Source organism: Somniosus microcephalus, chromosome 2 (assembly GCF_052327205.1).
Source record: "Somniosus microcephalus isolate GS21.2 chromosome 2, FLI_Smic_1.0, whole genome shotgun sequence".
Taxonomy (NCBI): domain Eukaryota; kingdom Metazoa; phylum Chordata; class Chondrichthyes; order Squaliformes; family Somniosidae; genus Somniosus; species Somniosus microcephalus.
In genome coordinates, this window is record NC_140988.1 from 25,979,635 (window position 1) to 26,006,781 (window position 27,147).

Here is a 27,147-nt window from a genome sequence, read left to right on the forward strand (position 1 = left end):
AGCCACTAATGGATTGGCCGAGAGGTTTGTCCAAACATTCAAGAAGGCTATCAAGGCAATGTGTAATGAAGATATACCCCTACAACTCAAGGTGGACAACTTCTTGTTTGCCTACCGGAATGCGACACATGCGGTTACCAACCAAACTCCAGCCATGATGTTCTTCAATCGAAGACTACGATGCCGCTTGGATTTGGTTAAGCCAAACGTCCGAAGAGATGTGGAGAACAGGCAGTTTCAGAATATGAATGAAAGGCCGACCAGGAGTTTTAAGATAGGTCAACCAGTTTTGGCCCGGGACTACCGCACTGAGAAATGGCAGCCAGGAACGATTTGTACACGACAAGGGCCTCTCATGTATACCGTGGACGTTGGGGAGAGCATTGTAAGACGCCATGCTGACCAGATTCTAGAGTCATTGGAAAACGTCAACTCCAAATCACGATCTGATACACCTGGTAATGAAATCGACGTTCCAATTGCAGCTACCGCAGAACCGGTAATATTGGAAGCAGATGAAGCAAACAACGACATTGATCCCGACTCAACATTGCCAGAAGAACCTGATACCCCAAAGAGGCGTTATCCAGACAGAATCAGGAAGCCTCCTCAAAGACTGAACTTATAATTGCTTAAACTTAACCACTGTATCTAGCAACCGTAATTGTGATTGTAATTAGTTATAATTTAGTTGTTAAATGAATGTTATGTACTGTTCATCGAAAAGGGGAGGAATTGTTGTGTATGTACCTTTTAAGAGAATAACTGGTCTCAGACTGCAGTACCGGCAGTGACCACCCCTGTATAAAAGGCGCTAGTGAGCCTCTGTTGTTTTCAGTTTCACTATTGACTTCCATCAGTAAAGACTTGTTTTCAACTCCTGCTGTCCGTGTCTCAATCATTCACGGACTGAAATGAAGAATAGATTTGCCTTTCTAATCTAGGCTTTATTAATTTAAAAATCCTGTAGCACATCTTCAACACCCAGTCCCAACTAAAGGCTGGAAAGAACTGAATTTAAGATGGCCACCACAAATCACATGACATCAACTACCAATGAGATTACAGCATATATCCCAAGGCAGGAAACAAACAACCAATCACAATACTTCTTACTAAACATAAAGAATAATCACCACACAGACGTAATGCTAATGATTCCCAACTTTCACAAAATTGGGTTTAGCTCTCCAGGAAGGAAGTGGAGCTCTAACTCAAGCATTCCACTTCCTTCCTGGAGCGCTAAAGAACGCAGGCGGGGCGGTACTGGTGCAGCGCTGCACAATGTCCCATGCAGCGCTGCCGAGATCCGAGGCTCCTTCCCTCCCTTAAAGGGAAGGGCCATCACTGCAGGCTCTGCAATGGGACCAGTTAGCTGGTCCCCGATGATGGCCACGATCCGGCTTGGTCAGCCCCGCGCACTCCAGCAGAGTGCCGGGCTGATCGATGGCGGCCCAGGAGAACTGAAAAAATTGACCAAAGCCGTTTCACAAATTTAGGTACTTGCCTCGGCGACCTCCTCTTTAACTTTCGCCCCCGATGCGCCCGGCTTCCCGATCAATGCCTCCTGTTGGTGTCATCGTGCGGCGATACTGAAGTTTGGGTCCGGGGCGATGCGCACAGCAATGACGTCACGATCTCCGGGTGAAGGAGATTGTGTCGCAAAGTCTTACCGCCGCCGCAAACCTCTCACTGAAGTTCGCGGGAGTTGTTCCTCTCGCCGCGCCCGGGTGGTAAATTGTTAGCACCCTGTTATCGCCCCCTGGGGGTGATAACGGGAGGCGCTAACCCATTGAATTTTTCCCCCATTGAAGGCAGGCAAGACAGGATTTTCAGTTTTGATGCCATGGAAAAAAAAAATGAATAGGAGATTGTGCATTGTGTTGTGATTGCCACACTGAGGATGTCAGGAGGACCTTGTAGGGTGGTGTATTTGGAGCGTGGAAGAAACAAAAGGGGAAATTCAGAGTGTGGCTTATCGTAAAAGTATTGATAAAATAGAGACAAGAAAGGTTGTGACGAGAGAAGTTGGATGTTAAAGATGTGAGGGATTAACTATCCGGTTGATCTTGTATCCTCTGCAGGAGTGCGAGAGATGTGTTAGCAACATAGAAGCAATATTTGAATCTTGGATGGTCGTGGGCTTTATAGAGAGATAAGAGAACAGTTGGCCCATCTCTGGAGCCCTATGCAAACATTTTAACCTGTGTTTGTGATGTGTTCAATTTACAACTGAATAAAGAACAGATTTATACTTTGATTAGTTTACCATTGCCTCAAGATTTTGTAACCAGGGACAGTGTATTTGGTATAAAAACTGGAAATACTCAACAGGTCAGACAGCATCTGTGGAGAGAGAAACAGAGTTAACGTTTCAGGCCGGGCAGCATCTGTGGAGAGAGAAACAGAGTTAACGTTTCAGGTCGATGACCTTTCGTCATTGACCTGAAACGTTAACTCTGTTTCTCTCTCCACAGATGCTGCCTGACCTGCTGAGTATCTCCAGCATTTTCTGTTTTTATTTTGGATTTCCAGCATCCGCAGTATTTTGCTTTTGTAACTGTGTACTGTATTTGGTGTCCCTCATATCCACCAGCATTATGATCGAATCATTTTGTATTTAAAGAAAACGCTGTTGGATTAGTAGGAAAACCAGGAGAATGGCGGTTGCTTCCTGACTTTGAGTTATAGGATGTGGTGAATAAGAATTTAGTGAGATTCTTGTACGGCCTGTGTGTAGGTTTTTGCATGCCACGGTCTCAACAGATGCTGCACTCTTTCCACCCAATGATGAGGAGACCTTGATCAAAGTATCACAACTCTGATAAATAACCTCTGCTGGCAAATGATTATAAATGCTACAATGAATCTTCGACAAGTTGCCAGAAGTCTGTTGTTTGCTGCCACTCTGTGTGACAGAAGAAGTCCAACTGTGCTTTGACAGCTGGCCAAGCCACACTACAGCATGTTTTGGGAACAGGGTGTCTCTCACCACACTCTCTTCAGGTTATTTTAACAATTCGGTGGTGGTGCACAGTCTTTAGCTCCAGATGGAAAGTGCCTTCTTGAGAGTTCTTCCTGTTCAACTGTGAAATATCAGACAACCAAGTTTAGTGAATGCAAAGACCATGGGAGTGAATTCCCATGGGAGTGGATTCCCATGGGAATCATCCTAACCTTATTAATAAATCTTTTCCGTGAAAGAAACACATACACATTTCAGCATGTGTGGGTATACCTCATTATCTCCCTGAAATTGAGAAATAAAATGCAGTCTAGTCTTAATTCAAAGGTCCTTAATTTGAATGGTCTAATAATTCAGTTCTTTTGAGCATAGAATTCCCACTTTGCTCTGTTATTTATGTCACTTAAATCAAGTTACTGGATCATTCAAAGTTGTTTTTTTGCCTCAACAAAATTTGAATTATCCAGTAATTTGATTTAAGTGACATAAATAACAGCAAAGTGGGAATTTTATGCTCCAAAGAATTGAATTAGTAGACTGAATAAATCATTTTCGCGAGCACAGGAATCCATTACTGAACATTCGCTCTCAGATTTGTCATGGAAACAGGATCCACTCTATTAGAGGACGTAGATTCAAGCCCATTCTCAGCTGACGAGAGTGTATTCTAATGTCATGAAATGGTAGCGTTGAATGCTCAAAAGTGATGTTACTTATTATTCTAGCTGCTTTGTAGGGACTAAGTCAAGATTCTGCAAGGGATTATAGGGGAAGAATTCGGTACCTTAGCGGGAGACTTCAGATGGCCTTGCAGGACGCCCTCGACCATCTCGGCATGGGTGGCAGCAGTCTGGGCTGGCTGGATGACGGGCAGAGACGAGGGCAATGGCGGAGTGGCAGTGGTGGGAGCAGGAATGCTGTCATCCTGAGAGAGGACAGCAGGTTCCTGCTCCACTGACCCACTGCCACTCCCCCGGGGCAGCACCTCAGCATCCCTAGTAATCTGTTGGAGCACAGATTGCTGGCCTGCTGCGACACCGTGAAAGCCCCGGTCGATGCTGGTAGACCCAGCCACGATGGCAGCAGTCGGAGCTTGCATGGCATCAAGCTGAGACTGCATGAGAGCAGTCTGAGATTGGATGCCACCAAGCATAGACTGCATTACAGCACTAAGATGTTGCGTTGCTTCCGCCTGTGCTGCCAGATCACCCATCACACACGGCAGCAGGTCTGGGTCCCTACGGTCTCTGGGAGTCTACCATCCTTTGCAGACTGGAAATGATGGCCTCCATGGTGTGCGCAGAGCTTTGTGCAATGTTGGAGGCGGACTCCTCCACGTTCCTTACCATTGTTGAGAGTCTCTCGGGCACCCTTGCCATTGCACCTATGATCTCCGTGTGCATGCCCATCACCTTCTAAAAGCCTCCCCATCGAGGTTCTCATCTGAGTTCTGTGCAACAGGAATCGCGCGCGAACTCTCCCTCCAGGGAGCTGGCGCCCGAGCTACCCTTTCCCCCGGCCTTGCTGCAGCCCACTCATCCCCGGTGCCTCATCCTGTGCAGATCCCACTACTATACTAGCCTCTAAAAGAAAACGTATTGCCAGTATCTGAGCTGGTGCCTGTGGGTGAGACATGCAGTGACGCGGTGTGTTCTTTCTTCTCCCGCCTCACTCTCTACGATGCCCTCAGGGACAGGCTGCTCAGGTGCTTGCTCATTATCTGAAGGAATAAAAACACAAGAATCTGGTTAAGGTGAGGGGAGGGGGGCAGGAAGGGAGAAATGCATGCATACAGCATGATTAGCTGGAAAGTGCGAAAGGCTTGTGGGGTGAGGGGGAAGTGAGATGTGAGAAGAAGGAGTAGGGATGAACATACCATTGTTGACACCAAGGGGGACAACGTCGCTGGTGGCCACGACGCCCACCACCTGGTGCCCAATAATCTGCCGCACTCTATTTTCCAGCGCAGACGGTAGTTGGGTGTCGGCTTGTCCCCTGCTTGTACACTCCTGCTCCCTCCTGTTGTGACCCACCTTGGCCTGCAAGAGAAAGGAAAGTGTGTGAGTGAGTGTGGAGCAATGTGTTTGGGTGATGTGCCTGCCATAGTTGAATAGCTGTCGGTGTGCAAGGCGTGAGATGTGGGTGAGTGTTGGTAGGTAGAGATTGTTGGTGGGTGAGTGCTGTGGGTGTGGTGATTTGGGAAGTGTGTGAAGACTGTGGTTCAGATGGTGGTATGTGGCATTTGTTGAAGCATTCACTCATCTTGATCACCTGAGTGAGGTTGTTAAATTTCTTTGTGCGTGTGTGTGTGTGTGGGTCCTGGGGGGCCACACTGCTGCCCGAGATATGCTGTGCTACCTCCCTCCACATGGTGCGGAAGACTCGCATCGAGGGCCTCCTGCCACTTGCCAGGTAGAGCACCGCCCTCCGTCTCTCCACAGCCAACACCAACACCTCCAATGGTTGATCGCAGAATCTGCGGGCTCTCTCCCTGGGGCGTGGATCTGCCATGAGTGCAGTTGCTTCAGTTCTGCGGCTCCTTCTCCTTGACCTGCTGCTGCTGCTGAGGCAGCTGCACAGCCAGCAATGCTGAGAATGAGGTTCTGCAGCATCAATGAACCTCCCTTTTAAGTAGTGAAAAAAGCCTGTGGCAATCATGACTTGCGATTAGCCTGCACCTGATATTGGTCCAACGCCAATGAGCTTAGGCTTAAAGACTTGAATTAGAACTCCAATCATTTCTTTGATCAGTGAGCATGAATTCTGCATGCAGTCTAAAGCATTAGTGCCTGGCGCTAATTCTCCAACTTTTATAATGACACCACTCATTCCTGGGCTATAATGAATTTCTAGATCAGTGAGCTCACTGGTAGGAAAATATAGTTTTCTTTAATGGATTTTCAGTGAGTGACTTCAACATGCCAGCTGGAATATGCTGCAGTCAGGCAGCCTGCATGACATTGCTGGATTGATCAGGGTGATTCTGGCATAGATAGAATTGCAGCCGCAGAAGACCCTGTAGCCAAGCATCAGCGCATGCATATGGTGTGAATCACATGGCGTCAAGCTGGCAGTGTTGCTCTGTGCCTCATGGTGACTTTTTTTTACACCCAGGGTCCGACCACGTGCATGTTTTACAAGTGCCTCTTCAATCGTAGGGGACGTTTTGGATACAAGCTGTCAAATATTCCTTAGATGATACGTAGTGCTTGGCATGTGTCTGCACGGTGCACCAGGGATCCAGTAGTATAACCTAATAATTAGGCTTGGATACAATACTTTTTCTGTGTCTGTTTGAAACGTTTCCCTCTTGTCCATCTATACTGGTGCTGTCGCATCATAGTTAACTGGCATATACATTTTCCGATTAGGCACTTTACAGCCTTCCGGACTCAATATTGAGTTCAACAACTTCAGATCATATTTTTTATCCACACTTTCGGTTTGTGCCTTTTCCTTGTTTTTCTCTCTCCCACATGGCAGCTGTCTCTCACTCTGCCAGCGCATTTCACACTTCATCTAGAGCCATTGTTTGTTTCTTTACCTGTCCTATTACCATCTCGTCTCACCTTGAATATCTCTTAATGTCTCTTCTTTCATCCCCTCCCCCATTTCCCAGCCCCCAAACTGCCTTTTGTTTCATTTCCTGCCTTTTCTCTCAGTTCTGTAGAAGGATTTCGACCCGAAACGTTGACTCTCTTTCTCTCTCCACGGATGTTGCCTGGGCTGCTGAGTTTTTCCAGCATTTTCTGTTGTTATTTCGGATTTCCAGCATCCGCAGTATTTTGCTATCGTATACATTTAGTCAATATTTTAAACTATTTACAGGGAATGTGGTCTGCTCAACATGAAGCATTATTTTACCCACACCTACACCATATAGTTTCATTTTCACAGAAGCCTAAGTGAAGGGCTAAGGCCTATAGTGCAGGACACCATTTAAGGTTATAAAGAGTGGGACAAAAGTTGAGATGAATTAAAAATGGCTTAGATTTCAAATGCCAGCAACTTGCAGGAAGAAGGGAAGTTTGAGGTTGGTAATGATCTCTTTGTACATTCAGTTATAAAATGAAACCAAGCTACCCATTTTGTCAGCTTAATCTTGTATGCCGCAGTATTTATTATGTTAACTGCTTGGCTCATCTGCCCATTGAATAGGATATAGTTATATCACTAATACCATGCTGCCTTCAATCAGTATATCACAACCAGCACAAATCATCTGTCTAAAATTTGATTTTGATGGTGATTAACATCTTTTCTCAGGTAACATTTCTGCTGAAGACCAATTTTCCTTTTATTACTTCAAAACTGAAGCCCCCTTTCTGTGGAAACTGATTCTAATAGATGTGAGGCTTCTTAAAACTGGCACATTTAATTAATATGATCCATAAATTAGTCACACTCGGTGAAAGATTGAATTTGGTGCAATTCGGTGTACACCTTGTTCAGGTTCTGGCCACGCTTCCACCTCCCTGCATTCTCACTGTGTTGAAATTGAGGCTAACCACATGGTCTCCTAGTTAAACTCATTTTTTCACAAAACTATGCAGCTACTTCCCACTGTTCGCCTGGTTCAATTGCTATCTATCTAGTCGTAGCCAAAGAATCTCATGCAATGGCTTCTCTTCCTGCTCCCACACATCACCTCTGGCATCCCCCAAGGATCTATCCTTGGCCCCCTCCAATTTCTCACTGATCTACATTGGTCCAGCAATGCCTTGACTTTAAAAAAAAATTCTCATCCTGGTGCTCACCCCGCCCTAGCTCTGTAACCTCCTCCAGCCTACAACCCTCCGAGAACTCTGCGTTCTAGAAACTCTGGCCTCTTGTGCATCCTCGATTTCCTTCGCCCCACAGCTGGTAGCCATGCCTTCAGCTGTCTAGACCCTAAGCTCTGGAATTCCTCCCTTGGTCCTTCATTTAGGCCTCTATAAAAAGATAGCTTTGTGCTGCCGCTGCATCACACTGATCAGAACCCAAGGTCACCTTTTCTTAAAAAAAAACTAAAGTGGAATCAAAGTGAGCACTAGCCTGACAGAATATGAGGGGGCAGAAACAAGACTGCATTTATAGGAAACCTTCAAAGAATAACACACAGTGCAAAGTGGTTAACTTTAACCTAAAGAAATGGCATTTGTTTTTAATAAGTAGGTGTCAGTCATTGCTCAGTGGGTAGCGCTCTCGCCTCTGAGTCATAAGGTTGTGGCTTCAAGAGCACAAAATCTGGGCCGACAATCTGTGCAGTGCTGAGGGAGTGCTGCACTGTTGAAGGTGCCATCTTTCAGATGAGACATTAAACCGATGCCCCATCTCAAGTGGACGTAAAAGATCCCACGCCACTATTTCGAAGAAGAGCTGGGGCTTTCTCCCGGGTGTCCTGGCCAATATTTATCTCTCAATCACCATCATTAAAACAGATTATCTGGTCATTATCATTTAAAAGGACCTTGCTGTGCACAAATTGACTGCCGCGTTTCCTACATTACAACAGTGACTAGACTTCAAAAGTACTTAGTTGGCTGTAAAGTACTTTGGGACATCCTGAGGTCGTGAAAGGCGCTATATAACAACAACTTGTATTTATATAGCACATTTGACGTCGTAAAACATCCCAAGGTGCTTCACAGGAGTGTTATAAGATTTAAAGAAATTTGGCGCCGAGCCCCATAAGGAGAAATTAGGGCAGATGACCAAAAGCTTGGTCAAAGAGCTAGGTTTTAAGGAGCGTCTTAAAGGAGGAAAGAGAGGTCGAGAGGCGGAGAGGTTAAGGGAGGGAATTCCAGAGCTTAGGGCCTTGGCAGCTGAAGGCACGGCCACCAATGGTTGAGCGATTAAAATCAGGGATGCTCAAGAGGGCAGAATTAGAGGAGCGCAGATATCTCTGAGGACTGGAGGAGGTAACAACAACAATAGAGATATGGAGGGATTTGAAAACAAGGGTGAGAATTTTAAATTTGAGACGTTGCTGGATTGGGAGCCAATGTAGGTCAGTGAGCACAGGGGTGATGGGTGAACGGGACTTAGTGCGAGTTAGGACATGGGCAGCCAAGTTTTGGCTGAGCTCAAGTTTATGGAGGGTGGAAGATGGAAGGCCGGGCAGGAGAGCATTGGAATCGTCAAGTCTAAAGGTAACTACGGCATGGACGAGGGTTTCAGCAGCAGATGATCTGAGGCAGGTGCAGAGTCGGGCAATGTTACGGAGGTGGAAGTAGGCGGTCTTGGTGATGGCGCGGATATGTGGTCGGAAGCTCATCTCGGAGTCAAATACGAGACCAAGTCCATTTGAATCATTCCTTTGTAGCGCAATCTGACATTGCTGTAAGGTTTGCCGCTTCACATGCCTAAAACCATAAATCCAAATGTAAGGTGCATTGTCATGAAATTGGAAAATATTGTCTTACTCCGAACCCCACAGCTGCTTTGATTCCTGAACTGTGCTGAGTTAGTACATATCAGATGATGTCTCTTAACCTCTTCTGCCTTCCATCCTATCACAGACCTTCCCTTTTATTCTTTCATCCCCTCCCCACTTTCCCAGCCTCTTCACTTGCTTAAAAATCTGTTCCATTTCCTGCTTTTTTTCCAGTTCTGATGAAAGGTCATCGACCTGAAACGTTAACTCTGTTTCTCTCTTCACAGATGCTGCCTGACCTGCTGAGTTTCTCCAGCATTTTCTGTTTTTATTTCAGATTTCCAGCATCTGCAGTATTTTCTTTTTGTATTAGTGTTTAATTCACTGCCACTTCTTCTCTTCCAGGAATGCCCACCTTGAAGTTCTGCTCTTCTCTCCGACGGGATTTCCGTTTGTCTCTTTTACCTTGTTCATCCTCATTGCTTTCTGTTTCCCTTCTCGTGTTTGATCAGGTATCTACCAAAACTCGCTTTCACAGCCACATATCTTTCCTCAGCAACTGTCTCCGGCTCCGACTTACTCCACGTGGATTCCAACCGAAATTCCACCCTTCGTGTTTTGGATCCACCCAGGACTACAGATATCTCCAAGATATTCAGTGTTCCTCGAACCACTGCTCTCGCCGTATCCTGAGATTCACGCTGAATGCCATGCGCCGCCACATGAACACCCTCGACCTCTCTCTTCAGCAGCACCGACTCACTCTATCTCAAAGCTGTCCTGGTCCGCAGTTCCATTTCATCCTTCACCTCACGCTTTAACAAAAAACTTTTTTTCTTCCTTTTCAGGTGTCAAGGATCGCAAGCTTCAACAACTCTTGGACACCAAAGCCTCTCCTGAACCACCTTCCCATTCACTTTCCTCTGACCCCATCCCTTCTCCCAATCTCACTCCCTGCCGCGTTTTCACTATCCCCTCTGACTTTCCCCTCTCTGACCCCGAACGATTAGTCCTTAGCAAAGGACAGAGCTTCATCCCCTTACGCCCCCACCTCAATGAATTTTGAGCTCGGCATGATGCTGAGCTCTTTTTCCGCCGCCTTAGTCTCCGTGCCCACTTCTTTGGCCAGGAGTCTTCCCCCCGCACGTCTGACCCTTTCTCTCGCTTTCAGAATTCTCGTTCCACCTGGACCCCTCCCTCTGGCCTCTTACCCTCTCTAGATCTTTTCATTGCAAACTGCCTCCGTGACATCGGCCGTCTCCATTTCTCTGCTCCCCTCACTCACTCCAACCTACCGCTCTCTGAACTTGCAGCACTCCATTCTCTCAGATCCAGCCCCAACATTGTCATTCTTCTTCCTTCTCCTTCCTGCCTAAGAAGTTGTCATTAAACCCGCTGACAAGGGTGGTGCTGTTGTTGTTTGGCGAGCCGACCTCGACCTAGCGGAAGCTGAACGCCAACTCTCCGACACCACCTCCTACCTCCGCCTGGACCATGACTCCACCACCAAACATCAAGCCACCGTTTCCAAGACTGTCACTGACCTCATCTCCTCTGGAGATCTCCCCCCCCCCCCCCACCCCCCACCCCCATGGCTGCCAACCTCATAGTTCCCCAACCTCCTAGTTTCCCAACCCCGCACAGCCCGCTTCTACCTCCTTCCCAAGATCCACAAACAGGACTGCCCTGGTAGACCCATCGTTTCAGCCTGTTCTTGCCCCATGGAATTTATCTCTTCCTATGTCGACTCTTTTTTCTCCCCTTGTCCAGTCTCTTCCTACCTACATCCGCGACTCTTCCGATGCTCTCCGCCACTTTAACAGTTTCCAGTTTCCTGACTCCAACCGCATCCTTTTCACCATGGATGTACAATCCCTCTACACCTCCATCCCCCACCAGGATGGCCTGAGGGCGCTCCGCTTCTTCCTTGAACAGAGGCCCAACGAGTCCCCATCCACCACCACCCTCCTCCGCCTGGCTGAACTTGTTCTCACATTGAACAACTTCTCCTTTGACTCCACTCACTTCCTCCAAATCAAAGGTGTTGCTATGGGTGCTAGCTATGCCTGCCTTTTCGTGGAACACTCTTTGTTCCAGTCCTACTCGGGTCCCCTCCCCCACCTCTTTTTCCGGTACATTGATGACTGTATCGGTGCCGTCTCCTGCTCTCACCCTGAACTAGATAATTTCATTCACTTTGCTTCCAATTTCCACCCTTCTCTCACCTTCACATGGTCCATCTCCGACTCTTCCCTTCTTCGACTTCTCCATCTCCATCTCTGGGGTTAGGTTATTAACAAACATTCACTACAAGCCCACTGACTCCCACAGCTACCTGGACTACACTTCCTCCCACCCCGCCTCCTGTAAGGACTCTATTCCATTCTCCCAGTTTCTCCGTCTCCGCCGCATCTGCTCTGACGATGCCACCTTCCATACCAGTGCTTCTGACATGTCTTCCTTTTTCCTCAACCGAGGATTCCCCTCTACAGTGGTTGACACGGCCCTTGACCATGTCCGTTCTATCTCCCGCACTTCTGCCCTCACCCCTGCCCCTCCCTCCCGGAACCACGACAGAGTTCCCCTTGTCCTCACCTTTCACCCCACCAGCCTCCACATTCAACGGATCATCCTCCGCCACCTCCAGCGTGATCCACCATCAAACGCATCTTCCCCTCACCTCCCCTTTCAGCATTCCGTAGGGACCGCTCCCTCTGTGACACCCTAGTCCACTCCTCTATCACCCCAACACCCCTTCCCCTTCCCCCGGCACCTTCCCATTCAAGCGCAGGAGATGCAACACATGCCCTTATACCTCCCCCCCCTTCCCACTGTCAAGCGCCCCAAACACCCCTTCCAGGTGAAACAGTGATTTACTTGTACTTCTTGCAATTTAGTATACTGTATTCACTGCTCACTATGTGGTCTCCTCTATATTGGGGAGAACAAACGCAGATTGGGTCACTGCTTTGTGGAACACCTCCGTTCAGTCCATAAGGGTGACCCCGAGCTTCCGGTCGCCTGTCACTTTAATTCACCGTTCCATTCCCACTCAGACCTCACCGTGCTCGGCCTCTTGCATTGTTCCACGGAAGCTCAGCGTAAGCTCAAGGAACAGCACCTCATCTTTCGATTAGGCACTTTACAGCCTTCCGGACTCAACATAGAGTTCAACAATTTCAGATCATAACCCTGGCCCCTATCATATATATATTTTTTATCCACACTCTTGTCTTTTTTTCTTCTCTCCCACATGGCAGCTGTCTTTCATTCTGCCAGTGCAATTTACACTTCATCTGGAGCCATCCTTTGTTTCTTAACCTGTCCCATTACCATCTCCTTTTGCCTTGAATATCTCTTAATGTCTCTTAACCTCTCCTGCCTTCTATCCCATCACAGACTGTCCCTTTTGTTCTTTCATCTCCTCCCCCCTTTCCCAGCCCCTACACTTGCTTAAAAATCTGTTCCATTTCCTGCTTTTTTCCAGTTCTGACGAAAGGTCATCAACCTGAAACGTTAACTCTGTTTCTCTCTTCACAGATGCTGCCTGACCTGCTGAGTTTCTCCAGCATTTTCTGTTTTTATTTCAGATGATGGGCTGTTCAGTATGCTGGGGGAGGTGGAAAATCAGTTTGGCGTCTCATTCGAGATTGTTATTGATGCGCCATCAATTACTCAAAAGACTGAAGTTGAGCGAGTAACAATCAGGCTTTTATTAACTAAAGAATGAAGGTCTTGTCTCGAGTGGTCGACCCGTCCAGAATACTAAGGGACTGGGAGGTAGTCACTTATATACCTGGAATAGTGGGAGGAGTCAGCCGAGGCATGTCCAGACCTGTACCTAGTGGAATACACATACAGACACAGACAGGTATGACAGTGGTTTACCACATTCACCCCTTGTTTAAAAATGAGTCCGGCGGGGTGAAGTGTATTTAAAAGTTCGTGTATTGGAGTCTCTCCGGAGGTCTTGTCTGCCGCTGTGATCGACGTGGCGACGGCAGGGGTGGTGGAGCTTCCGGCGTCGCGTCCCGTGTAGGCTGGGGCCCTGGAGTGTAGTCCTCATGGGTGACGGTCCAAGGCGAGCCGGCTGCTGGGGTTGGATATCGGGTCGTGGGGGGGGGTGGTAATGGGTAGTGGGTTACAGCGGTCCCCGAGGGTGCGAGGTCTCGTATGGAGACTGTGTCCTCCCGCCCGTCCGGGTACGCAATGTAAGCGTACTGGGGGTTGGCGTGGAGGAGGTCGACCCTCTCGACCAGGGGGTCCGTTTTATTGGCCCTCACGTGTCTTCTCAGTAGTACCGGCCCTGGGGACGTCAGCCATGGCGGTAATGATGTCCCCGATGTGGACTTCCTTGGGAAGACAAACATTTTCTCGTGAGGGGTGGCATTGGTGGCAGTGCAGAGAAGTGACCGAATCGAGTGGAGCGCATCGGGGAGCACCTCCTGCCAGCGGGAGGTCGGAAGGCCCCTAGACTTTAAGGCTAGTAGGGCAGCCTTCCAAACAGTTGCATTCTCTCTTTCCACCTGTCCGTTCCCCCGGGGGTTGTAACTGGTGGTCCTGCTTGTGGCTATACCCCTAGCGAGCAGGTACTGGCGGAGTTCGTCGCTCATAAACGATGAGCCCCGGTCGCTATGGATATAGCTGGGGAAACCGAACAGGGTGAAGAGGCTGTTCAGACATTTAATGACCGTGGCACTGGTCATGTCCGGGCAGGGGATAGCGAACGGGAACCGGGAGTACTCGTCAATGATGTTGAGGAAGTACACATTGCGGTCGGAGGAGGGGAGAGGCCCTTTAAAATCGACGCTCAGGCGTTCGAAAGGGCGAGTGGCTTTTATCAGGTGGGCTCTGTCTGGTCTATAAAAGTGCGGTTTGCACTCAGCGCAGACTTGGCAGTTCTTGGTCATGGTCCTGACCTCCTCAATGGAGTAAGGCAGGTTGCGGGCCTTGATGAAGTGGAAGAACCTGGTGACCCCCGGGTGGCAGAGGTCATTGTGGAGGGCCCTCAGCCTATCGATCTGCGCGCTGGCGCAGGTGCCACGCGATAGGGCATCTGGGGGTTCATTGAGCTTCCCAGGCCGGTACAAGATCTCGTAATTGTAGGTGGAAAGTTCGATTCTCCACCTCAAGATCTTGTCATTTTTGATTTTGCCCCTCTGCTTGTTGTTGAACATAAAAGCAACTGAACGCTGGTCAGTGAGCAGGGTAAATCGTTTTCCGGCCAGGTAGTGCCTCCAATGACGCACAGCCTCCACGATAGCCTGGGCCTCCTTCTCGACCGCGGAGTGTCTGGTCTCCGGGCCCTGGAGGGTTCGTGAGAAGAATGCCACAGGTCTCCCCGCCTGATTAAGGGTGGCGGCCAGAGCGAAGTCGGACGCATCGCTTTCCACCTGGAAGGGGATGGATTCGTCCACTGCGTGCATGGTGGCTTTGGCAATGTCTTCCTTGATACGGTGGAAGGCTAAGCGGGCCTCTGCCGTCACGGGAAAAGAGGTGGACTTGATCAGCGGACGGGCTTTGTCTGCATAGTAGGGGACCCACTGAGCGTAGTAGGAAAAAAACCCTAGGCACCTCTTCAGAGCTTTTAGGCAGTGGGGCAGTGGGAGTTCCATAAGGGGACGCATCCGGTCCGGGTCGGGACCGATGACCCCGTGTTCTACAACACAGCCAAGGATGGCGAGGCGGTCTGTGCGGAATATGCACTTCTCCTTGTTATATGTCAGGTTCAGGAGTTGGGCGGTGCGGAGGAATTTCTCGAGGTTTGCGTCATGGTCCTGCAAGTCATGGCCGCAGATGGTCACATTATCTAGGTAAGGGAAAGTGGCCTGCAGCTCGTTTTGATCGACCATCCGGTCCATCTCCCTTTGGAAGACGGAGACCCCGTTGGTAACGCCGAAGGGAACCCTAAGGAAGTGATAGAGGCGGCCGTTTGCCTCAAAAGCAGTATACTGGCGGTCTTCAGGGCTGATGGGGAGCTGGTGGTACGCTGATTTCAGGTCAATGGTCGAAAAGACGCGGTACTGCGCGATCTGGTTGACCATGTCAGCTATGCGGGGGAGTGGGTAGGCGTCCAGCAGGGTGTAGCGGTTTATTGTTTGGCTGTAGTCGATGACCAGGCGTTGTTTCTCGCCGGTCTTAACGACCACAACCTGGGCTCGCCAGGGGCTGGAGCTGCCCTCAATAATCCCCTCCTTCAGGAGCCGTTCCACTTCGGTTTTGATGAAAACCCTGTCCCCGGCACTGTATCGCCTGCTCTTTGTGGCGATGGGCTTACAGTCGGGGGTGAGGTTAGCAAACAGTGGGGGGGGTGGGACTCTGAGTGTGGAGAGGTTGCATCTAGTGCGCGGCGGGCAATTTGGAGGCTGCTGGCTGCGGACTGTGAGTGGGGGGAGGGGGCCACCGTACGCCATCGTAACGCTTTTGAGGTGGCACTGGAAATCCAACCCCAGTAGAACGGCAGCGCAGAGGTCGGGCAGGACCAGGAGTTTAAAATTATTGAACACAGTCCCGTCTACTACTAGTGTCACCACGCAGTAGCCGCCAATGTCCGCTGACTGGGACTCGGAGGCCATAGAAATCCGCTGGTGCGCAGGCAGGACTGGGAGAGAGCAACGCCGCACCGTGTCGGGGTGGATGAAGCTCTCTGTGCTCCCGGAGTCAAAAAGGCAGTTTATTGCATGGCCGTTTACCTTAACGTCCATTTTGGACCGAGCTAGCTGGTGCGGTCTCGTTTGGTCCAGCGTCACAGAGGCCAGCGTAGGGGTCGGTGTGTCGCTGCGAGTATCAGATGGGGGGGGGTTGGCGGTCTGCTGCGTCCCGGCTGGTGTCCAAGATGGCGGCGCCCATGATTCCCATGTGGCTGGAGTCGTCCAAGATGGCTGCTGCTGCGGTGGTTCGCACATGGCTGGGGAGGCCCAAGATGGCGGCTCGCACGGCCCACACGCGGCGCTGCTGGCGTTCGGGGTGGCTTTGGCCTTGCAGACGCTGGCGTAGTGTCCCTTTTTCCCGCAGCCCGAGCAGGTTGCATTCTTCGCCGGGCAGCGCGCTCTGGGGTGTTTGGCCTGGCCACAGAAGTAGCATTTCTGGCCTTGGGATACTGCTGTCTGGCTTTGGGACACTGCTGCGGTAGTTGGGCCGTTGTTGGGCTGTGGCTGGGGTGGCACGGTGCTATGGGGCTGTCCTACCGTGTCCCAGGTTGTCGTTCCCCGCGGCGTCCACGGTGCAGAGGAGTAGGCATCCATGCCCCGGAAGGCTGCGTCCAGCGTTAGTGCGATGTCGGAGGCTTTGTCGAGGGTGAGGTCACTCTGCTCCAGCAGTCGCTGTCTGGTGTAGTTGGACCTGTGGCCCGCTACGAAGGCATCCCGGATCAGTTCCTCCGTGTACTTAGTGGGCGTTACCGCCTTACACCCACAGGCCCGGCCAAGCACGGACAGTGCTTGGAGGTATTCCTCAGTCGATTCCCCAGGTTGTTGCTTGCGACTCCCCAGAAGGTGCCTAGCGTATACTTCGTTCACAGGGCGCGTGTACTGGGTCTTGAGGAGCTGGAGGGCGGCTGTGTACGAGGTCGCATCCCGGATGACTGAGTACACTCGGTGGTTCACCTTGGAGAACAGGACAGACAGTTTGTCCGCATCCGTTTCGACCGCAGTGGAGGCAGTCAGGAATGTCTCGAAGCACGTGAGCCAGTGAGCAAACTTGGTGGAAGCGTCCGCTTCCCGACTGTCCAGGTCCAGGCATGCTGGTGTGAGGATCTTCTCCATTATAAAAAATTTAGTTAATAAAATTGATGCGCCATCAATTACTCAAAAGACTGAAGTTGAGCGAGTAACAATCAGGCTTTTATTAACTAAAGAATGAAGGTCTTGTCTCGAGTGGTCGACCCGTCCAGAATACTAAGGGACTGGGAGGTAGTCACTTATATACCTGGAATAGTGGGAGGAGTCAGCCGAGGCATGTCCAGACCTGTACCTAGTGGAATACACATACAGACACAGACAGGTATGACAGTGGTTTACCACAGTTATCCAATGACCTCTGCTGAAAAATGCCCATATGGAAGTAGGATGAAGACAGGATTGGGCTTGGCTGATATACCAGACCGCTTTTCTCCTGTTGGGTAGTGTGATAACATTTAACGTCCAGGCTCATGCATGAAGAGTGGCCGGTTGGCCAAGATTGGGTAGCCTGGCTGGTACCCATAGAGCCATACCACAGCATGAGGGTTTGTCTTCAGGGGATGGAGAAGGATAAAGGAAAGGAAAATTTGGATGACTTGGGGGGTTGGAGGGGGGGGGGGGGTAAAGAAGATCCTTGCTGCACCCAAGTTCACCACATTTCTCATTACACCATCATCCAAGACGTTTCTGTTTGGGGATGGGAGGATTGGTTGTTTCCACTTATAGATCATTCATGTTGGACCAAGCTGAGCGGGCGCAAAGCACACCAATTTAGCAGTGGGATGACCTGTGTCCCACATGTGCAGGTGTTGATTTCACTGCTAAATTTATGCGGCCCATTTTTTTTAGGCATCCCGGACAGACATGCTAATGAGGGGCCTGACGTCTGCAGATGCAACCATTAGTGAAATTAGTCAGCGATGAGCAGGAATTCTTCAGCGGCCCCTGTGGCCTTTCTGGGGAGCCAGGAAGGCTCCCCCGACTCCACAGGCCTCAGTCGCCTCCTACCCCTTTGTAGACTGCTTCAACGCCCAACCACCTCCCGGGACTTCGCTGAGGCAGGCGGCCCGAAATTGAATTCTTCCTTCAGGCGAGCTGCCCGTGGAGACGTGACCAGCGTCGGCAGCTCGCCCCGAGAATGTTGATGAGGCTCATGGACCAATTTCCATCGATCCTCAGGCCTCTTTGTTCAGGTGCGCACTGCTCGCGTAGCGCCGAGTCTGGGCCCTTAACTGGGGCTCAGACTAATTTCTATCCCTACATGTGCAATTCCTAAAATCTAAGTAGTCACACAGTACAGCTTGGAACCACTTTGATTGGTAATTCTGTTGCTTTTAAGCTTGTTGCTGTTAATTAAGATCGCCAATAAAAAAAAAATTGGCGTTAATCCTCCTGAAACATGTTATTAATTAGGTTGATAGGGCGGAATGATCTGAATGAAATTAAGAATTGAAAAGCTATTGTAATCAATTCTTGTCATATCTGAAATATAAAACACTAGAATTATCATTTCATTCATTTCTAACACTAGAATAGAACTGTTGTGCATTTTTCATTTTTGGATTGTGCACTTTTAACTCTGTCATAATGTTGTCACAGTTTTTCTTATTTTGCAGGATCTATTAAATTTGTCCAATAGTTGTTAATTCATGTGACTCTCAAGGGATCACATGGTTAAGAGTTGGTACCCAGATGTTGGAACTAATGGACCTAACCACCTTTGTTCAGTGTCGTGTACAGTCACACTTTCATAGACTTCAACCATATGAATACATTTCACAGTCAATTACTCTAGTTTGATTGGAGCATGGAAAGTTGCAAAAATTGCACATTTTGTATTATCTGTAGTCACTTGGTGTTCCCTACACTGCCTTCAAATGTCCTTCTCGGTTCAGTTATTAGTCACCTGCATGGAATTCAATAAGTGTTGAAATTAAGTTTTGGTCTGTTAGAGGTTAGTCGTGCTTAAAATACACTTGTTTTCAAAGCATGGTGTTAGTCGGGCGAAAAATGAGTGCTGAAGGGTCCAATATGGTCCACACTAAAAGTGAGCCGCACACCATATTGGTTAGGGAGCCCTGTAGTTGTCCAGGGAGGCCGCACAAAACTGGTATTGGGCCCATTGTCTATGCAAATCAGGGGCCTAACTCCTGTTTTAGGCCCCTTACTGAAATCGGTTCAAGACTGACCACAGCATCTGGATGAAGAGAATGACGAGCTCTAATTTTCCTAATATTTTTCTCTAATATTCTAGGCTAATTATTAACATTTTATCATTTCAATAATAGTCTGTAAGGAAGAGGGAACAATGCTGCTATGTTGTAAATTTCAAAAGCATAATTTCTCTGTGTATGAGGTAAAATTGGGAACCAATTGCAACAGTGTGTAATTCCCTTAAAAATAATACTGTACCTTTTCTTCTTTTGCAGGTCACAGTTCTCATTCTCTTTGCACTGGCATTTCTTACCTGCATAGTGTTCCTGGTGGTGTACAAAGCTTACAAGTATGAGCACAGCTGCCCTGACGGATTTGTCTTCAAGGTGAGCATTTTCCTTTGACAAGTCCAGTAAGAAGACAATCTACAATTATTCTGTAAAAACCCATTGACCGTACATTAGCGGGATTACTACAAATTTGAACATTAGCTGCATTAAACTTGCACCAAGTCCCGTTCACCCATCACCCCTGTGCTCACAGACCTACAGTGGCTCCTGGTCCAGCAACGCCTCAATTTAAAAATTCTTGTCTTCAAATCCCTCCATGGCTTCACCTTGTCCTAAACTCCAGCCTACAACCCTCCGAGATAGCGGCGCTCCTCCGATTGTGGCCACTTGTACATCCCCAATTTCCTTTGCCCCCACATTGGCAGAGGTGCGTTCAGCTGTCTAGACCCCAAGTTCTGGAATCCCTCTTTAAACCTCTCCACCTCCCTGTCCTTTTATGATGCTCCTTTAAAACCTACCTCCTTGACCAAGCTTTTGGTCATCTGTCCTAACATCTCTTATGTAGCTCAGTGCAAATTTTTTTTCTGCTAATGGCCCTGTAAAGATTTACTATGTTAAAGGCACTATATAAATGCCAGTTGTTGTTAAATATACATGCCAGGTAATAGTAATGCTCACAATAATTCTCTTCCCTCCACCTCTCATGAAAGCATTAACTACTTGTTGGGGTGTGGTTCCAAAGGTGCCAGCTGTCTCCCAGTACCTCCCTCAAATGACTATTATTGACGTGCGAGTCATGACTGAAATGGCAGAAGGTTTGCAACTGGTGGGGGCGCGGGGGGCATAAAAACTGAGCCTGATCCTGCCCTTCCCCCAATATCCATAAACGTGCACTTCTATTAGAGTATCGTGATCAGGACTGGGAACCTGGCTGATTTCCCCTTCCCTAATTCCTGAGATGAAGGGGTTGTCTTAGGAAGAAAGGTTGAGCAGGTTGGGCTTATACTTATTGGAGTTTAGAAGAATGAGAGGTGATCTTATTGAAACGTATAAGATTCTGAAGGGGCTTGACAGGGTAGATGCAGAGAGGATGTTTCCCCTCGTGGGGGAATCTGGAACTAGGGGGCATTGTTTCAGAATAAGGGGTGGGTGGCCCCATTTAAAACGGAGATGAGGAGGAATTTCTTCTGAGGGTCGTGAATCTTTGGAATCTTCTACCCCAGAGAGCTGTGGAGGCTGGGTCGTTGAATATATTTAAGGTGGAGAGAGACACATTTTTTGAACAATAAGGGAGTCGAGGGTTATGGGGAGCGGGCAGGGAAATGGAGCCGGCAGGGAAATGGAGCCGAGGCCAAGATCAGATCAGCCATGATCTCATTGAATGGCCTACTCCTGCTCCTATTTCTTATGTTTTATGTTCTTAACCCAGGAACGCCGAGGTATTTTCTATTGCGCTTACTGCCATCCTAGTCAAGGTCAGCCAATTCAGCACAGGTCAGGAATCAAATCTGGAAACATAAGTCATTCTTAATTATCTGGCTGGATACTTGACATGATCTTCACCACACGTCAATTACAAGAGAAATGCAGGGAACAGCACCAACCGCTGTACATGGCCGTCTTTGATCTCACAAAGGCCTTCGACACTGTCAACCGTGAGGCACTATGGAGTGTCCTCTTCAAATTCGGCTGCCCTCAAAAGTTTGTCACTATCCTCCGCCTGCTTCACGACGACATGCAAGCCGTGATCCTGACCAACGGTTCCACCACAGACTCAATTCACGTATGAACCGGGGTCAAGCAAGGCTGTGTCATCGCACCAACGCTCTTCTCGATCTTCCTTGCTGCAATGCTCCATCTCACCCTCAGTAAGCTCCCCACTGGAGTGGAGCTAATTTACAGAACAAACGGGAAACTGTTCAACCTCTGTCACCTCCAGTCCAGATCCAAGGTCGTCCCATCCTCTGTCGTTGAATTACAGTATGCAGACGACGCTCGTGTCTGCGCTCACTCGGAGGTCGAACTTCAAACCATCGTCAACACCTTCACCGAAGCGTACGAGAACATGGGCCTTACACTAAACATCCGTAAGACAAAGGTCCTCTACCAACCTGCCCCCGCCACAGTACTGCCCCCAGATTATCAAAATCCACAACAAGGCCTTGGACAACGTGGACCACTTTCCATACCTCGGGAGCCTACTGTTAACAAGGGCAGACGTCAATGACGAAGTCCAACACTGCCTTCAGTGTGCCAGTGCAGCCTTCGGTCGCTTGAGGAAGAGAGTGTTTGAAGACCAGGACCTCAAACCCGGCACTAAGCTCATGGTCTACAGAGCAGCAGTGATACCCGCCCTGCTGTATGCCTCAGAGACATGGACCATGTACAGCAGGCACCTCCAAAGCACTGGAGAGGTACCACCAGCGCTGCCTCCAAGATCCTGCAAATCCATTGGCAGGATAGGCGCACCAACGTTGGTGTTCTTGCTCGGGCCAACATCCCCAGCGTCGAAGCTTTGACCACGCTCGATCAGCTCCGATGGACGGGTCACACTGTCCGCATGCCCCATACGAGACTCCCAAAACAAGCGCTCTACTCGGAGCTCCGGCACGGCAAGAGAGCCCCAGGTGGGCAGAGGAAATGCTTCAAGGACACCCTCAAAGCCTCCTTGAAAAAGTGTAACATCCGCACCGACATCTGGGAATCCCTGGCCCAAGATCGCACAAAGTGGAGGAGAGGTATCCGGGAAGGCGCCAAACCTCGAATATCTTCACCGGGAGCAAGTGGAAGCCAAGCACAAGGAGCGCATGTCAACCCAAGCACCCCACCCACCCGTCCCTTCAACCACCGTCTGCCCCACCTGTGACAGAGACTGTAGGTCCTGCATTGGACTCATCAGTCACCTGCGAACTCATTTTTTAACGTGGAAGCAAGTCATCCTCAGTTCCGAGGGACTGCCGAAGAAGAGGAGGGATACTTGTAAAGATTTTTTGAATTTTTCTCTCTTAGGTTCTTGGTTTGTATTTTATTTGTCAGTGCTGAGGGTTTTTTTTTGGTTTGTGAGTGTGTGACACTGTTGCTCCAAAGGGCTCCATTAATTAAATGGTTTGCACTGACTGATCAGTGTTGCCATATTTAGGGAGATTCCCATACTTAATAGAAGCACAAGTTGTATTATAGATAAGTCAAGAAAACACTGTTGTTCAATGGCCTTTTGCTATGCTGCCTGTTTTCAAAGTGGCTGGGAAAGAAGGCAAGAACTTCTGTAGTGTATGTAACCTGTACCACCTTAAGAGGATACCTTAAGGTGATGGACTACTTTTTGATGGCTCCTGTACATTGTAGTACTGGTGGTGACCACACCGGTATATAAACCCTGCAGAGCAAAGTGTATCCCAGTTCAGCCCTGACCCTCAATCACTAAAGACCTGTTTACTTACTTCTGTAGTCTGTGTCCTGTTATTCAGTATAACTGCAATTGAAACCACAGACTCAACAACTTCCATTTATACAGTGCCTTTCACATCCTCAGGCCATCCCAAAATATTTCCCACATGACGAATTATGTTTAAAGTGTTATCACTGTTTTGTAGACAAACACGGCAACCAATTTGTGCACTACATGGTCCTAAAATAGCAGTAAGATAAATGACTAGTTAATCTGTTCTGGTGGTGTTGGTTGAGGAAGAAATATTGAGCAGGACAACTCTCCTGCTCTTCAACTAGCGCCATGGGATCTTTTACACCCACCCGAACAGGCAGACGGGGCCTAGGTTTAACGTTTCACCTGAATGACAGCACCTCTGTGATGTGTCTTACTTTATACTTCACTCTGCTTTCTTTGCATTGTTGGCCTCCACAGGCAACCAGAAGAATATTGGAATGAATTGTGATCAGCAGATTTAACATCTAGATGGTCTGCCTCGGCGATACTTGCTTTTTTTCCTCTGTTAGTTTTAAATAGGCTGCAATTATATAGGGCCTTGGTGAGACCACACCTGGAGTGCTGTGTACAGTCTTGGTCTCGTTACCTAAGGAAGGATATACTTGTCTTAGAGGGAGTGCAACAAAGGTTCACCAGGCTGATTCCTGGGTTGAGGGTTGCCCCATGAGGGGAGATTGAGGAGACTAGGCCTATATTCCCGAGAGTTTAGATGACAGGTGATCTCATTAAACATATAAAATTCTTACAGGGTTTGACAGGGTAGATGCTGAGAGGATGTTTCCCCTGGTTGGGGAGTCTAGAACCAGGGGTCACAGTCTCAGAATAAGGGGTCAGCCATTTAGGACCGAAATGAGGAGAAATTTCTTCACTCAAAGGGTTGTGAATCTTTGGAATTAGCTACCCCAGAGGGCTGTGGAGGCTCAGTCGTTGCCTATATTCAAGACTGAGATCGATAGGTTTTTGGATATTAAGAGAATCGAGGGATATGGGGATAGTGTGGGGAGGTGGAGTTGCAGTAGATCATCAGCCATGATCTTATTGAACAGCGGAGCAGGCTCAAAGGGCAGAATGGCCGACCCCTGCTCCTATTTCTTATGTCCTTTTATAGGCTTTGGAGGGAATCAGCATGGAGAAACAACAGAGCTATTTAATCTTTTTTTTAAATCATCAGCCAAATGGTCGTCTTTAGCCATATGTTTAGAGTTACTTTGAGTAATATAACAGCATGGAGAGAAAATCTGAGCTTATAAATCAAGTCATGGCCATCTCCCTCCGAGGCTATTGTAGTCGACCTAAATTTTTGACCAGGTGGACCATCTGCATCTTACTGAAACTATTTGCTCAACAGCTTGCTTGCTGCTTTGTAGTGCTGGCAGTGGTTTTTAAGTTTAGCTCAGTTCACTGGCTAGGGTAGTGTTGCTGCTGAGACGATCTGACAGTAAGCATCTTTTTGTTTGGGTACACTGCACATGAATGGTCTAGCATGACTGGGCTTAAACCTCCCGACAGGCACCAGGTCTCAAAGTATGTTTGATGTCTGTTTCCACCCCCCCCCCCCCGAACCATCCATCTTATTGCTATGTCTACAAAATGAACTGGTTCTGTATCTGGGAATGGCAGTTATGCTGATAGGTGCTGCAACTAGATATGTGTCATAGACCAGATTATCCTAGACTGACCAGAGACAGAAGAGGAAGCTCCTAGAGTATTCTTACTCCATCATTGATGCCTGTAGTAGACAGTCAACATTTTTACTAATGTAACCAAACATGCTTAGGAAACTGAAGTGTGCAGGTGTAATCATCTTTTGAAACTCTGGAGCTACAAAGATGAAGATCACCATCAATCTGAAGATTCAAAGAGTGAACTTACTGATTTCTAGGGCCATTAGAAGATCAGGTTCTTACAAAGTATTTACAGCACAGAAACAAGCCATTTGGCCCAGCAGGTCCACACCGGTGTTTACGCTCCACACTAGCCTTGCCCCACCCCACCCCACCCCACCCCATCCTTTCATGTGCTCATCTAGCTTCCCCTTGAATGTATCTATGCTGTTCGCCTCAACTACTCTGTGGTAGCGAGTTCCACATTCTAACCATTCACTGGGTAAAGAAGTTTCTCCTGAATTCCCTATTGGATTTATTAGTGACTATCTTTATATTGATAGTCCCTAGTTTTTTGTCTCGCTCGTAAATGGAAACATCTTCTCTACGTCTACCTTATCAAACCCTTTCATAATCTTGAAGACAATCGCCCGTCAGTCTTCCCTTTTCTAGAGAAAAGAGCCCCAGCCTGTTCGCTCTTTCCTGATACTCTCACTTCTGATATCATTCTAGTAAATCTTTTTTGCACCTTTTCCAGTGCCTCCTATAACCTTTTCATTAGAGGCCAGAACTGTTCACAGCACTCCAAGTGTGGTCTATCTTGCTATCTAACAGTCTGCCTCTGGGGTTGTTTTCTAACAGATTCATCCAGATAGCATGCCGAGCGATGCAAGACCACTTAAGCCATAAAACACTTAGTGCAGTGTATCTATGTGTGAAAAGACCCAAAAGATAGTTCTTTGTAAAAGTGGCAGTTTTTGCTTTTTGAAATAATACAAATTTAGTAGTCTTTCCTGATGTCTATATGGAAATGGACATCATTGATGTTGATGGCTGTCAGCTACGCCCCAGGGCAAATTGTGGAGTGGCCATCCTGTACTTGTGTTGAAACATGTTTACACTTCAGAGGTGTAGGAAGGGTTGAATCGCCTGGCTTTTGGGAGCATGAGAAAGAATAAAAATCTACTTGAAAACTTGGGAGTGGAATCATGTTTCCACTTGGTTAATACTAGCTGGGGGAAAGGGAGAATTTTAATGTTCAAGGCCCCCAATGCCTGTTTTAGGTGTCTGCCTGGGATGATGTACAGTATAGTTGCAGTATAATACTTTTGTTTATACCAGAGAGTCTTATTCACAATTATTATTCTTACCAAAATGCATTTTTACTGCCTCAGTACACTTAATGAAAAACATTCACATTTTCATTACAGGGATGTGGCATTAAAAGTGCACCGAGCAATTGAGTTGCCATCACAACCACCTCATCAGGAGTGCCACATTTCATGACTCAGCACAATCAGCAAGTTCACTTTTGTAAAATGGGCTATGATTTTCTAAATTCAGTTGGTGTCAGAAAGATGCCTCAAATTGCTGCACGACTCAGCTATAATCCATTCAATTGTGTGACACTGGCATGTACATTAGCAAGAGAAAGGAACAGCAGTCAAGCAGAGGGTCAAACTGACTTTGGATTTTTGCTGCTGAAGCAGACTCCAGCAGTTTTTTGGAACCCTTTTTTTCCCATTTTATAAATATGAACTCATTTTAAATGTCTCTGTTGTACTACAAATTATTATCCTTTCTTCAAATGCATGCTGAGACACAAATTTGTAGTTTTGAGACATTACTGGGTATGTAATTGGCAAATTAATTTCAACATAGCCAAGTGTGAGGTATTACATTTTAGTAAGAAAAATAAGGTCACGTATTACTTAGAAAATAAGAATTTAAATGGGATGGAGGAACAAAGAGTACAAATACACAAATCATTAAAAGTAGCGACACAGGTTAATAAGGCCATTAAAAAAAGCAAACCAAGCACTCTGGTTTATTTCTAGCAGGATAGAATTGAAAAGTAGAGAAGTTTAGCATAACTTCTATCAAACCTTGGTTAGACCACAGTTGGAGTATTGTGTGCAGCTCTGGTCGCTATATTATAAAAAAAATAGAGGCACTGGAGAGGCATAAAAGATTTAAAAGGATGATACCAGAACTTTTGAGGTTACAACTATCAGGAAAGGATCCACAGGCTGGGTCTCTTTTCTCTTGAAAAGAGAAGGCTCAGGGGTAACCTAATAGAGGTAGTTAAAATTATGAAAGGTTTTGATAGAGTGGATACAGAGAGAATGTTTCCACTTGTGGGGAAGAGCAAAACTAGAGGCCATCAATATAAGATAGTCACCAAGAAATCCAATAGGGAATTCAGAAGAAACTTCTTTACCCAAAGAGTGGTGAGAATGTGGAACTCGCTACCACAGGGAGTGGTTGAGGCGAACAGTATAGATGCATTTAAGGGGAAGCTAGATAAGCATATGAGGGAGAAGGGAATAAAGGGTTATGCTGATAGATTTAGATGAGGAAGGATGGGAGGAGGCTCGAGTGGAGCATAAACGCCGGCATGGACTGGTTGGGCCGAATGGCCTGTTTCTGTGCTGT

The 27,147-nt window shown here is 47.8% G+C and overlaps 1 protein-coding gene across 1 annotated transcript in view; it reads left to right on the forward strand.

The window, feature by feature from the left end:
• LOC147122616 (neuronal vesicle trafficking-associated protein 1-like) overlaps positions 1–27,147 on the forward strand; it is an 82,481-nt gene that overhangs the window by 49,409 nt on the left and 5,925 nt on the right. The window contains exon 4 of the mRNA XM_086007858.1: positions 19,429–19,539. Coding sequence (XP_085863984.1) covers positions 19,429–19,539 — 111 coding nt within the window. The remainder of the gene's footprint in view (positions 1–19,428; positions 19,540–27,147) is intronic.